The sequence below is a fragment of the Miscanthus floridulus genome, chromosome 13 (assembly GCF_019320115.1).
Source record: "Miscanthus floridulus cultivar M001 chromosome 13, ASM1932011v1, whole genome shotgun sequence".
In the NCBI taxonomy this organism is placed as follows: domain Eukaryota; kingdom Viridiplantae; phylum Streptophyta; class Magnoliopsida; order Poales; family Poaceae; genus Miscanthus; species Miscanthus floridulus.
Window position 1 is genome coordinate 16856692 of NC_089592.1, and position 14737 is coordinate 16871428.

The window sequence follows — 14737 nt, forward strand, 5'->3', positions numbered from 1 at the left end:
CGTGAGCCTCTCCTCGCTAGCTTACTGTTGTGAAACAGTGATTACATCGGCGTGGGTGATATGCGTGATCACTGTTGACCCACGTGGTCACTAATCACTAAAGGACAAAACACAAGGGGATGCATAATGACCACGTGGGAGGGTGTGGTTAGCGCGGGAGAATCCGATGGCCAGCACAAAAGCACACGAATACTCATAAAAAAAACGTTTTCTTGAGAAGCTCAAATTGACCGGAAAACATGGTTAAAATAAAAAGCACACAAACTAAACAGAAAACATATAAAATAAAGCTAGTCTAACCCAGTTTCTCTATTTTAGTACAAACAAAAGGCTATTGGAGAAACTTAGCCAGAAAAAGGCTAAAAAACATGTCATTTGGCTTTTAATTTTAGATTATTTTAGCTATAAACAACTTATATGCTGAACTAAATAGCCCCGATGATCCTAATCTTCTGCTCATGCTGACTGAAGTGAGCACATACTTGGTTAGCATGGACCACTGATAAATAAAGAGTGTTTGGTTTGTGAAATGAAGTAATCCACATCGTCTCCCTCCTTAAGTTTTTTGTTTGGTTTGTGGAATGGAATAATTTAATGTATCACCACCTCATTTCTCGTAAGCTAACAATTAGTATTAGTACGAAGAACAAAATCATTCCACTACATTTAAGGAATGGACTCATGATGCATTACTTTGTGTAACAACATGAAAGTTATAGGTGATGGAATATAAGATAAGGAAAAAGAGTTTCAACGGCAAGCAAATAATATACTATACCACTTCCACAACAAATCAAGAAATTTATAAGAGTAAAAAGTGAATCAGAGATGAACACACTAATATATAAATGGACTGATAGGTAGGATGTAAATGTACATATAATTAAGAGAAAGCTCTATTATCAGCCTTGTTCCTAGCCATGTTTCAATGAGAGTTTCTTGAAAGTTTCATGGTATTAAATAAGTTGTCATGTCATGGAATAGACGAAGAGAGAGATAACGAAAGTTTTATGTGATGAAATAAGTTTCGTAGGAATGAAACTTATCTACACCGTTTTCAACACATGAAATCTTGGAAGATGGAATGTGAAACGTCCCATTGAAACTGGACTTATCTATCGTGCTAGCATCTGTTTCCCTTGCTGCATCTCGTTTAGTGACTTCAGACTTGGCTATATTTGTAGTTTAAAACATATAAAACAATTTTTTTATGGTACCCGGTTGTGTTGATTATTTTTGCACGTTCCCGATTTTTTTATTTAGTAATATAGTAACATATAACATATGCAAATTTGTTGCGCAAGATATGAGCCCTGTAAGTTTTGTCCATTTGTATTTTTCTTTGAGAAAAGAGTGCCTTTCATATAGATAGACCAATCAAACATATAACCAAGTTTCTGTTTGCTGACACCCAAATTTCCTGTCCCGTCAGCCGTCACCGAGCTTGGATCTGGACCAGTAAGCCCAATATCTCCTGCCTGAACCCCAAGACTAAAGCCCACGCAACTCCGGCCCAATTACAGCATTATATCCATCCATCGGCCTAGTAAGCGGTTTCGATTTTTAGGGCATTGCGACTTTTGAGAAATTCGTCGGGTAATAAACAGAAACCTCTCCGGCGAACTCCTGCAGATCCTAACCTCCAAGGCTCCGCCCCCTCAAATGCCGCTGGCGATGGACGGCGGCGGCGGACGAGCCCTCGATTGCCGCAGCTTCTGGAAGGCCGGCGCGTACGAGGCCCCCACTGCGCCGACCTGGGAGTTCCAAGGTCCCTCACCTCACCTCCTCGAATTCCGCCCTCCTCTCGCGTCGCCGCTCGCTGATGGTGCTGTTTCGTGGCCGCAGATGCGCTGGAGACGGGGGACTTCGACCGCGCGCGCGTGCACCCCAAGTTCCTCCACACCAACGCCACCTCCCACAAGTGGGCTTTCGGAGGTTGGTGATGCCTGCCGATGGTTTAATCCTATTGCTGTTACCCTGTTAGGGCAAGGAGGGGAAAGAGATGTCCTCTAGTTTGCACAAAACAAAAAACAAAAAAAAGATCCATCCTCTGATTGATGTAAATAAATGGGTTCTATATGACACTCCACTGTTGCTGCTGCACTTCTAACAGTACTTCATAAGTGATGGAAGAAAAAAATAGCTGATTATCTAACTGTGATACTTAGTAGTGTGATGTGTCTGTTATGTTGGATGAGATAAAACCAAGTTTGTTAGGGCAAAGAGAAAAGGTCTTATAGTAATTGAAAGAGTAGTCCCTTCATTGATGTGAATGGGTTACGCTCACACTGCATTGGTTCCTGTTAGTTTCAGTGTTTCTGATTAAGCTTTGGATATGGAAGAAACTTTTTGTTCGGCTGCCCCTGAGTGTGGGACTTTTTCATAGTTCTGTGTGTATTGATTGTGCTGGAAATGATGGACGATGCCAATCTGTCTCTCTCTGATGAGCACCTCGTTATTTATTAATTAGAGTACATGATCCCTGTTGAAATCGTTGTTTGTACTTCTACTCAAGTTCTGGCATCCCTAAATAGTGTTTTATTCAAACAATAGTTACGACTAGATGATTGATAATGATAATTATGATGGGAGTGACATCTGTTCTTCATCTTTTATGTTCAAGATATCTGTGTCTGGTCAATATTCCCTTACATTTTGTTCCTTCTTTTTTGCTGCAGCTATAGCTGAACTTCTTGACAATGCGGTGGATGAGGTTTGTAGTGTTCATCTAAACCTTTCATGCATTTCTCTTAAAATTAGCTTAATTTTCTCAGTTAGTTTTTGGTATATGTTGCAAATAGCTGTAATTGTCTTCTGATGTTGTCTCAGAGAATCAATGGTGCCACGTTCATAAAAGTGGATAAAAGCATCAATTTAAAAGACAATAGCTCAATGCTAGTTTTCCAAGGTATAAAACTCGAGGTTGGAATATAATTAGTTGAACAGGTTGGGGTAGATCAGAGTTTGTCCTATATTGATTCCCGTTAACATGGATTTTCACAGATGATGGAGGCGGCATGGATCCTGAAGGTGTCCGTCGATGCATGAGTTTAGGATTCTCAACCAAGAAATCTAAGACCACTATTGGCCAGTGTATGTATTATTTTGTTTGAACTGGATGGTTTTATGACCTTGACTAACATGATTGAACTTTCAAATGATTTAATCTTGATGAGGCTTGTGCACTCATAATTTCTGGAGGAATACTGCTAAATGAGGAATTGAAACAAAAATTGGACGGGGGAGTTTTTAATACATAGAGTCACAGCATAATAATGTTTTAAGCATATATTTAGTATATAATCCTTTTAGGATGACCCCCCTGCCCTGCGGTTCATTTGGTGTTGTACTGTTGTATAATGTATTCTTCTACTTGAAGTAACATGATTGCCTTGAACTGTGTATTTGTTGAACCAATTCAGTGCAATTCTTTTTTATTGCTTATATTGATGAGTCGAGGGTAGCATTAAGTAGTTATTTTTTTGGTCGAGTCTGAGTTGCAATTGGAAAATAGTCCTACATTCAAAGAAAAGGCTGCTTTGTCCTAGCTCATGATGATATTTTGTTCAAACACTTGTATAATTTTTTAATTTTGTATCTAGCTGCTTTATGGTGGGGCGCCTTTGGTGTCCTAGCATAGCAGGTCCCAAGCCCTGGTAAAGGTGGAGGGTTGTGTTAGGCGCGGCGAGCCAATGTAAAAACTTAGCCACTTTAATGGAGATGAAACCCAAAAGAAGACTTGGGGCTCTTGGTGGGTTTCAACTCTAGCCTACCCCAACTTGCTTGGGACTGAAAGGCTATGTTGTTGTTGTTGTATCTAGCTGCTTTATAGTTTCATGTATAAAACTCTTGCTATTGCTGTCTCTTCTTACTTTCTTACCTTCTTTTGCTGCACAGATGGAAATGGCTTTAAGACAAGCACAATGAGACTTGGTGCAGATGCAATTGTTTTTACTCGTGCAATCCACGGAAGGTAAATGTTCTTAATGGAGTTTAGGTTTAATTTATTTTGAAAGAATTCGTGGTACTTACTGAATCTTATTCTGTAATTAGCAATGATTTTCATGTAGTTCATTCTCTTGCAGTAATGTTACATTGAGTATAGGTTTGCTCTCCTACACTTTTTTGAGAAAGACAATGAAGGATGACATAGTTGTCCCAATGGTATGTGGATTTTACAAGCTGTTTGTGCTTGAGGCAATGTTTTGTCTGTCTAAATCTTACACTTTCCATTACTATTGCAGCTTGATTTTAAGATCCAAGATGGGGACATTGTACCGTTGGTGTATGGTTCACAGGGTGATTGGGATAGTAGTCTGAAGATACTACTTGATTGGTCCCCTTTTTCTTCGAAGGAAGAACTTCTGCAGCAGGTGAGGCACATTCATTCCAGGCAATATTTAGTCCATTTTCCAGTCATTCTAAATCCAGTACTGATTTTTTTTTTTCACAAATAAGTTATTGTGATTCTGCATGAGATGTTAGCCCATATATTTGGGATGGAGCTCTATTTGTCACAAGGTAGAAAAAAATCCGATTATTGTCAAGTACTTGGGCTATGCAACTCTTCAGGACCGTGTCAAGTTGATCCTGCTCGACTGCTCCTGGTCCCAGCAGTATAGGATACCCATCATAATTTTAGTAGATTACCTTGAGTCGTATGGTTGAAACTAGCATTGTCTTACTGTTCTAGACAACTTTCTAACCTTTTTGGTGGTCATAATCCTATTGGTTCTTTGTTGTGAATGAAATTATTTGTTTTTCATAAATCAATCTCCTTGGACTAGAATTAGCTATATAATAATATATTATCCATTAGGTAGTATTAAATTAATCTTACCATTAATGGTTAAGAGTGCCCAATATATAACCAGGCTTATTGTAGTGGTAGGTATTCCTTATCCTTGAACCTCCTGTTGCGAAACTGAGGGAGTATACGCATATCAAATCTAGAACCACAGTAACCTTCAATGAATGCATACTACTGGGTGATACATCCTGGGGTAGAATTGTACATACATACATTGAGAAATACAGTGTGCCTTTATTCCATGACCAAGAAGTGGGTAGATGTATGTTTGTTATCTTTTTGTTGTGCCCTTCCTCATAATTTCTTTTGTATTCTCCCAAAGTGGCATCCAGATATTTTTTATCAGTACTATTTCCTATGCATTAAGGCATGTATGCTTTTTACGTGGCTGTAATCCTTTTATGACAAGCTAAACTGATTGTCTTATTTTTCTGAAGCTATTCAATAAGCAAGTCGGTCGGTTATGTCCCTGCTAATGAGCAACTGATTTTTCAGTTTATGTTTATACTGATAGTGTTCATATGCATTCAGTTTCAGGATGTTGGTAGTCATGGAACTAAAGTGGTTGTGTACAATTTGTGGATGAATGATGATGGCCTTTTGGAACTTGACTTTGAGGATGATGATGAGGTGAGTGTTCATATAATTTTCATCGCAAGACCTCTGCATGTTGTCCATTTTGTTTGGTTCCATTTATCCTATCAGAATTCACGTAATGTAAGAAATGTTATATAATGTATGTGGACTGTAAAGAGTGACTTTCCTTGTCTGATGAAAATTGCTTTAAGGCAGCAACAACCACTATACATATTATTGTATTCTTTCTTGTGTTTTTTCCTTCAAAGGGCCTGTTTGGATCCCATGAATTCAAACCAATATCTAGAAAGTGCTTCTCATTTTATTATTAGATTATTTTCCAATTCCTCTCAATTCCTGGGAACCAAACAAATTATTTGCACATAGGACTAACAAAGATTAATCAGATTAGATATGTTAAAGATGATTATAAAACTTGCTTGAGAAGTTATGGAGTTTTGCTTTATATCATTCTAATGGTAATTCCTCTGAAAACAATCTGACTGATTTGTTCTATTTGACTTTTCTCAAGGAAAAGAGTAAGTATAATTGTGGGTTAATATGGTATACTTGGTGAACTATGTTCTCCCATGGCATCAATGTTCTGTAGGAGTCTGGAATTGAATACCAAGATACACATTTAGTTTAGCTTTGTGAACTGTTGGACACAGAGGTCCCTATGTTGTATTTTGCTGCAGAGCAGGATATTTGTGATTTTTTTTAAATGTCACACATGAGAATTAAGAAACTTAATGATGTTTGACACTGATTCCAGACTTCTTCAGTTCTTGCATTGCACAGCCTCATTCAGTTCTTTACTGTTACTACTTACTATCCACCATGTGTGCGCTTGTTTTTTAGCACTGGACTTCATGTCCTTATCTTCTGATGCTCATTTTTCAGGACATATTACTTAGAGATCAAGGTAGTGCAAGTGGGGGGTACACAAAGAGTCAGAAAGAAATTGTTCAGCAACACATATCCCACAGACTCAGATTTTCATTGCGAGTAGGTTTTCGTCTTTATATTCTTGATTTTCTTTGTCCTTCCTAATTCTTTATTTAGTTGGTAACATGTGTTTCTCCTTACCCAGGCTTATACCTCCATCCTTTACCTGAGAAAGTTCGATAATTTCCAAATTATATTAAGAGGAAAACGTGTTGAGCAGTTATTTATCACTGATGAACTAAAGTTTAAGAAAGTCGCTACTTACAAACCTCAAGCTGCACATGATTCCCAAGTGGTAAGTAAAATTGTGCAATTTCCACTCCTGTTTCTTGTTTCTTAGTTCTCTAGTCTCTACAACTGGTAATAATGCGCATTAAATTTCATCGATGGTTCCTGTTTGGCTGAATGAATTTGTCAGAAGTTACAAAAGCAGTCATTCAGTTTTTGCTTAGCCATTCTTTAACTTTTCTTTTGTCATGAAATGGTTCCTTTTACAGCTACATTTCTTTTGTCTATGATATTATCTGTTTATGTTTGTTTACTACTATGTTTCGATTTATCTATATAGGCCTCGGTAAAAATTGATGTTGGTTTTGCAAAGGAGGCCCCTATTTTGGGCATTTTTGGGATGAACGTGTACCACAAAGATCGTCTTATAATGGTAACATCTATCCCCACCTGCCAGCAAATATGTGGTTACTTTTCCCCATTTTAGAGCACTTTCTGTTTTCATTACGCACCATGTTGTTTAGCTTCATTTCAAACCAACATTTCTCCTATTGGCGAACAGCACACATTTATGGGTAGGTGGAATTTGGGATATTTAATATAATGATGTACAATGGACTGCAGAAGCATGCGAGCCAACTATACACTGCATATATGTACCAGAAGTAATACCTGTAATCCATATTTCAAAAAGCACTAGGTGCTAGGTTGCTGGGCAGGTTTTACCTAGCACTAGTGTGGCTAGGCGTTTGTACCTTCTGTAGGCGGTCAAAGTAATTGCCATGTTAAATAAAGAAAATTTATATTAAAGGAAAAGGTTGATATTATCATGCATCCATGAGTAATATGTCCATAGTTCATCTCATCTCTAATTTATCTGATTTTCATACATATATCAAAAGCCCAAAACTTCATTAAGTGCTAAGTGGAGAAAATGCCTAGGTGCTAGATTAGGAAGTGTTGTTCTAGCTTGCGCCTAGGCGCTGCCTTTCTAAACAGAGCTTGTGAGTGGACTATTTTCAGCTATTGATAGGCAGTACAGACTTCTTATTGGGTACTACTTTCCAGCTAGTCTTCTGCAGACTCCTGATAATTCGACTTGTGGAAAAAACTACAGTAGGGATAATGGGATAAAAATGCCCATTTGTTTTATAACTATTTTAAATTATATCTTTTGCAATAATTGTAGTTGGCATGTGCTTGTGTCTGTGGTCGCGGTTGATGTCTTCTTACTGGTGTAGAAATATTTAGCTCCATCTTCTAGACCTTCATTAAGACTATGTGATTTAGATGTTTGCTGATGTCCAATCAATGTCTCATGCCCTTAGTCCTAGTGAAACATTAGAATCTTCATTCTTTTGAATGGTATCTAAACCTATTATGTAAGGTGTATCAAGTTTTCTAGCAATTTTTTTTGTATGTTCTGGCAGTTGTACACTTTCTGCAATAATTTTGCTGGTTTTTCTTAGCATAGTGAGAATTATGTAAATGATCATTAATCTGATATTTTTCTAATTGTATGATTCTGACTTCTGAGCTGATCCGATCATCTTAAATGCACAATTTTAGGGACTCTTTTTCTTCTTCTTCTTCTTCTTTTTTTTTTTTTGCGAATGCAGTTCTAGAGATTCAAATATTATATCTATTTTTGTTGTTGTTGTTGGAACTGAGTTTCTGCTACCTTTCCCCCTTTATAGCCTTTCTGGAAGGTCCTTCAAGAAGGATCTAGCAGAGGGAGAAGTGTGGTTGGTGAGTTTCATATGTTCCGTACTGCAGTTATTGTTATTCATGTTATTTCTCTCTGTGATGACAAGTGTCACAATTCAGGTGTACTTGAAGCAAATTTTATTGAACCAGCACATGACAAACAAGATTTTGAGAGGACACCATTGTTTATTCGGCTAGAAGCAAGACTTAGACAAATTATTATTGATTTCTGGTAAGTGCTTTGATCAGATCTTTCCTTGTGCACCTCAATCTTCTAGGAAATAGACAATTGTTCCTATATTAGAGTCATCACTGTGTATACCCTGTACCACATTGAATACATAGCAAATAGCAAAAGGAATAGCCCTTGTAACCACCCAAGTTATTCTGGCATTAACTATCTGCAACACTACTGGGGACTGAGCACTATATCGTATTTGGTGTTTGCAACTTGTACTATGTCTTACTAAGGATTAAAATGTTGCAGTACTTGCAGAAATAAAAAATGTTTGCTTATGTCTTGGTGATCAAATTTGAGTGGAATCTATGTCTTTGCAGGAAAGAACGGTGCCATTTGATTGGTTACCAGCCAATAGATCCACAGTTAAGATCCCAGTTTAAGGCCACCCTCAAAGATTCGGGTGGTCCTGGAACTCAAGTTCACCATAAAGCTTCCAGTGCCCGAAGGACTGGAGGGTTTTCGTCAAATTTGCTACCAGAGACATATGATGACATAACAACTGTTGGGTTAGCAAATAATGGTGCTCAATACTACCCTGTTCTTTGTTTGTACTAGTTTTATTATTTTGTGGTGGTTTAAATATTATAAAATAAAATATTTTTCAATGCTTTATGAATGTGTATAGCTGAGTCTGCAAAACTTCTATGTCGTGAAATGATGTGATATTTTCCCCCTCAAACACGCAGGAGATCTGCCTGTCATTGCATTAAGAGATATGTGATGCTTACATGTGGCTATTTTGGTGCTGCTTCAGTTGAAGCTCATTATCTGACTAAATAATGGAGTAAATACTGAAAACACAAATGTAACGATGCACTGCAAGCTTGAATATCCACTGGTGTCAGCTTGTCATAATAAACAGCAAGGTCAAAGGCATACATTTTTCTCTGGTTAATGTCAAATTCATATATATGAAAAGTTCTATTGAACCTTGGCCTTGTCAATATGGGCACACCCAGTGCTTGGCCTTAGGGTGCTTCATCTACTAGTTTTAAAATTGATAACATTTGGAACAAAGCACATTTATGGATAAAGTTTCGCGCCCTAGGGACATAGGAAAATTTATTATAGCTGTGTAGCATGAGATACTGTCGGTGATATCCATTCTTTGCTTTGTTGATCTAAATTCTTGCACTTGGAATGGTGGGTTTTATTTATTATATTATAGGCTGGTGATTTAGATCCAGATTTCCTTGTATTTTAAGCATCTTTCTACATGAGAATCTATGATAGCTTATAAGTTATGTTATCCAATTAATGTTCTTGCTTTGTTCTGTTTTGGCCAGGTTCTCATTTGCAATCATCTGGCCAAGCACAAGAGAACAATATGGAGTCAGAAGGCTTGGATGAGGTTTGCTCTTTTTAGGCTTTCAATTATGTTTTGTTTCTAGTTAGGCGTTTTTATCCTCCCATTTCCCTGTCATAGCTCATTTGGAAAAAAAAACACTGTTAGCTACCACTAATGTTGCTAATGAATGTTTGTTACTTTGTTTATTCGTTAGCCCTTCCAAGCACACCTTAGGTTACATATCTGTCTCTTCCTTTCTTGATTTTGCGGTAACACAGAAGCTAATCATACAGGTTGGACTTAGACGTCCAGCTGACCAGTGCAGGAATAATATCTTTGTATTAAGGAGAGGAAATGGTGCAAGTACGTGACACCCAAATTCACGCACACAAGACTTTTAATAAAACAATACCACCACTCCATAATGCGCTGAGTTCTTTTGCTCCTGAAAGACACAATAGCCTGGCCTCATCAGAAATTTTCTGCGACATACGTTGACCCATGGAGGCACTCCATCAGAAACTCCTGTTCTGGTGTTTCCAGATCCACCATGTGTCTAGAATCACAAGGGAGTTGAAACGCTCTGTGTGCTTCTCCACTCTACACCAGGTCCAATGCCACCAATGTGCTGTTCACCATGTCATTTTGGTGGGGAGTGAGAATAGAGAGGCCAGTCTGTGTATAAAGCTTTAACATACCTGTTGGAGTACAAGTGAATTGCCCACCTCTCCCCATCAGCTTAAGCTTTTGGGTTGAACTGGTCGGTGCATGCAACTCAATATGGTCTTGACTCTTGTGTTCGAATCCTGGTAGGCACAATTAAATAAAATAATTGTTACCCGCTCCTATTGCTTGAGGGAGCCTCCACGTGAGGGGGAGTGTTGGGGTATAAGTGAATTGGCCACCTCTCCCCATCAGTTTAAGCTTTTGGGTTGAACTGGTCGGTGCACACAACTCAATAATACCTACTCTCTGTTTGACATGTGAAGCCATCCTTATAACAGCACAGTTGTCGATGCGCACCAAAAGTATAGTTTACCAATGAATTGTGCAAAATATTTTTTTTTCCAGTGATAGGTGTAAATAAGTGCAATTTTGTGATAATTATTTGACATGTAATTTTGTGAAATTTGCTCAGTTTATTATTGCTGTCTCCATCTTCTATCAATTAGAAATCCCAGTTACCCTGGTTCATAGCGACTGGCCAGTGTTGTGACAACCTTAACTACTAGGTTATTTTTATTTTGTACACAACCTTTGTGAATCAATCATAGCATTCCACAGTAGAATTGCTATTGGCACCTAACATTTTTTTTACCTCGTTCAGGATCTGGTGGAGATTGGCTCCTCTGGTGTTCTAGATCTTAATCTTATTGAGAAGCTGAGTGAAGAAAACATTGCTCTGTTTTCAAGGTAAAATTGCTTTTACTATTGCTTTCATGTTGTATCTTGGGGAGTTTTGGAAAGATAGTCCTTTTGCATGGTTACTGCAGTCATTGAAGAGTTTCTGCATGTATTTTAATTTACTGATCTTGTTAATTAGAAGTTTGAGCATGGTTTATTTAATAAATGCATTGCAGCATTATGTCCTGTCCATTTTATATATACTACCTCCATTTTATTTGTGCATCGTGTTACTTATCAATAATCATCCCTATAAAATCCTCAATAATCTTTATAAACGCTGTGGACAGAGTATGTGTCGCTTTATGTTGCATGTATGACTGGCATGCTCCTACATAAATTAGGGTGTGTAGTGTAGGGTTCGCGCTTAACCCTAAACTTCACCATAACTGTAGCAAGCTATACCTTTGTTAGTGCCTAACCCAGACATGATAACTTAGCCTTTTTATCAACCTTGCTGTGACAGTTCATGTGGCAAGCCACACTTTACTTAACCTAGTTGCAGAAGTTATTGAACAACTAAAGTTGCCCTTAGCAAAAGGCAGGGCAACCAATGGAGTACTGTTTACTTTTTTTTTCCTTGAACAATGCAGAAGAACTACATGTCATTTCATTAAGTAAGAGAAAGAGACCATACAAAATGTATGGAAAAAACGGGCAAGGAGTCAAGAGGTCTCCTACAAAAACCCAACACACACCCTGCCTTACTAGCCCTTGAACAAGGGATACGACTGGGACCTTCACAACCTACCTAGAGTCCTAGACCCTAAAGGTCATGGGAGAGCGACCTTATGAGGAGCTCCTGAAGGACCGTACCACCAGCCAGACACTACAAACTGCCCTCCACAGCCACATTATATAAAAGGGTTTGAACATCTGGCAAGCTCCCACAAAAGCACAAGCGTTCCTTTGCTTCCAGGCTCCCAAGCAACAAGGATGATCAGGGAATTAAGCCCTTTGGAACACTTCTTAAAGTACGATACCACCAGCCATAGAAGCAACTAGTAGATTCTGTTGCCCTTGCTGCATAATGTTTAAATTTCTGGAAAATCAAGGTCCTGACCTGCCTTGCAAACACACATGACGTGAGGATGTATTTACTTGGTTTGGAACACTATTAACTCAAAATATTCATTGCACTTTCAAGGACATTATAAACTTCTGTGCCATATTTGCTGCATAGTAACTTCAAGCTAGCTAATCAGACGTGTAGAAGTTTAGTTGTCTGCTCTTGGTAAAGAAAATTGCAGCTAATCTTGGTTAGTTGGTTTAGTGATTTCCTGACTAGCTGCGGTACTATTCCAATTATAAGATACATATGTGCTCATAAACACCCTTCTGCTAAACGACATTTTCGGTTCATGGGGTTGGGTTCTGCGAGGTATTGTTAAACTCATCCTGCCCTGGTTCATTGCACCCTGAAACTGAAAAATATTTTTACAGGCGTGAAGAGCTTCGACAACGAGATACACAGTTGAAGCAGACGGTATGCATATCATGTTGAGCCATTAAAAAGTGAAATGAAAATGTCATCTATCTGTTCAGAGCTGAATGCTGCTTCTTTGTAGATTGGAGATCTGGAGCATGAACTGGAGGAAACAAAAAACAAGTGTGCTCAGCTTGCTGCTCAGCTCAAGGCATGGAAGAACCAGCAACATCTCCCCTAAATGTGAAGGTTAGTTTGGTTACCTCTGGCAACATGTTTGCCCTATGTGCTAGGGTTTCAGTTTGTCACCTGTCTATCTTGTCAACCTTGCAACTGTCTTTCTGAAAAGAAAAGAAAAGAAAAAAGGGGAATGTGTTTGTGAATGTGAAGTCCTTGAAAGCTCTTATTTCCAGTCTTACTTGAGCACTAGTACTTTCATATTAGTGTGCACTGACTGCAACAATTTAAGACAATCAAGGATGTTGAAAGCATGCTAGGAATTTTTTCAGCCATCAGGAACTTAGTGCAATCTCCGTCTTGTTAGCACTCTTATGGTGGTTGTTTTGTCAAACAAATTATCGTGTCTGATTTGTGGCAGGCCGCAGTTGTAAAAACTATATACGGCTCAACTGGAATTAGCTAGCTTTTAGTCCCACAAAACTGATCTTGTTGTAGAAGGCTGCAGTTTGAATTTGATTTTTTTCAACTTTTGCTCAATGGACATTGATTTTGGCTCTAAATAGACTTGTTTTTTATGGTAGTTGTAATTGAGAGGGAGGTTTATGGGTGAGAACTAAGCTTGTTTTTTTCGTGGTTCTGATTTCATGACCCTGGTCATGTATAGAGCCACCTCGACCCCTTCCTTTTCGGTTAGGGTGGGTGTGTGGTGTTTGTCTTTTCAGCTTGCTGGGTTTCTTTCTAAATCCAGCATGTCTTGTATTTCTCTATCTTAATGAAATGACACGCAGATCTCCTGCGGAGACCGAGAAAAAAAATCATGACTTGATGAATGCAATGAGTTAAGTGCATCACTAGTTCATTGTAATTACCAGGCAAGTACAAACAGGAATCAGGATACCACATGAGAAATATGGAATTCTGACCCATTTTGTTGTATCCATTCACATGATCTAAAAATTACCTGAACTGCTTGCATTTCCTTTTCTTTTAATGATTATTGATGATGAGAATGCACTCAAGCACTTCATAATCATTCTCTAGAATATCCAATAGCTGAGGTATGGATTAAATAAGTGGTCACTTGAACCCCTTTTTTTTACTGTTTCTTATGTGTGAATACAATTGCTTCTTCTAGATGCTGATGCTCAATACTTTTCTTTTTTACCGAAATGACATCACATTATTTTAGTGATGTGCGTTAGGGAAATATAATTAGTATGATGCAGTATATTACGAGGTACAGGGCACAGGGGTTTATATATTCGTTTTTATGCATCTGCATGTTTTTATGCTTCAGTGTGTTAAATGGGAGCACCAAAGTAATCTACAACTTGCCTGTTCTTTGCAATCCATTTTATTCATTTGACCAGCCTTTTTGTCGATCACATAACGTAGCGACCAAAGTGTAGCTGTTTTGGGTATGATGAACTTAATCAACAATGTCAATCCTTGTAACTTTTAGTTTTCAATCCTTGAAAAAGGGCACGCACCAATTAGACAATTTTTTTACCCTGTTTTGTTTGTGAGGTAAGAAGCAAGTATGATTTATTCTGCAATTGCTGCAGGGCATGATTAAGACCGAGGGCACGGGGGTACACGACAACGGCCAATACTGACAGCAAACTGAATGTGACAAGGAAGTGCCGATGCATATAATTTTTAGCTAGTGGGCTAACTCATGGTTGAGTTGTAAAAAAAAAAAAGGGTGTAGGATGTAAATCTTAGGCTTGTGCTACTGACAGAATGGTTGTCGTGTGCAAGGAAGATGACATGCGATTCCAACTGTTAATTTCCTCTGCGCAATATTACGTAAGGCCTATGCAGAGCCTTTTGAGCATTAAATAGAAATATGAAACTGAAAATGAATTACACTTGCAGCACCAAGTCCCGCGCAATGCAACATGCAATGCGTCGCACTAGTTTTATTGT

At 38.3% G+C, this 14737-nt stretch overlaps 1 protein-coding gene across 2 annotated transcripts; it reads left to right on the forward strand.

Moving 5' to 3' along the window:
- Nucleotides 1-1555: 1555 nt before the first annotated feature.
- Nucleotides 1556-14674, forward strand: LOC136501353 (protein MICRORCHIDIA 1-like). Of its 2 annotated transcripts, XM_066496866.1 has the most exons (20): nucleotides 1556-1768; nucleotides 1846-1935; nucleotides 2679-2713; nucleotides 2830-2908; nucleotides 3004-3093; nucleotides 3898-3973; nucleotides 4086-4164; nucleotides 4245-4373; nucleotides 5342-5440; nucleotides 6290-6394; nucleotides 6480-6629; nucleotides 6903-6995; nucleotides 8260-8311; nucleotides 8390-8501; nucleotides 8828-9030; nucleotides 9797-9861; nucleotides 11126-11211; nucleotides 12646-12688; nucleotides 12771-12877; nucleotides 14374-14674. In XM_066496866.1, the coding sequence occupies exons 1-19, from the start codon at nucleotides 1663-1665 to the stop codon at nucleotides 12867-12869; spliced, it is 1791 nt and encodes a 596-aa protein (XP_066352963.1). In that variant the 5' UTR covers nucleotides 1556-1662; the 3' UTR covers nucleotides 12870-12877; nucleotides 14374-14674. The 2 variants fall into 2 exon arrangements, 1 of the variants encoding a protein (XP_066352963.1); XR_010770234.1 differs by lacking the exons at nucleotides 12771-12877; nucleotides 14374-14674 and having other exon boundaries at nucleotides 8828-9016; nucleotides 12646-12691.
- Nucleotides 14675-14737: the final 63 nt, after the last annotated feature.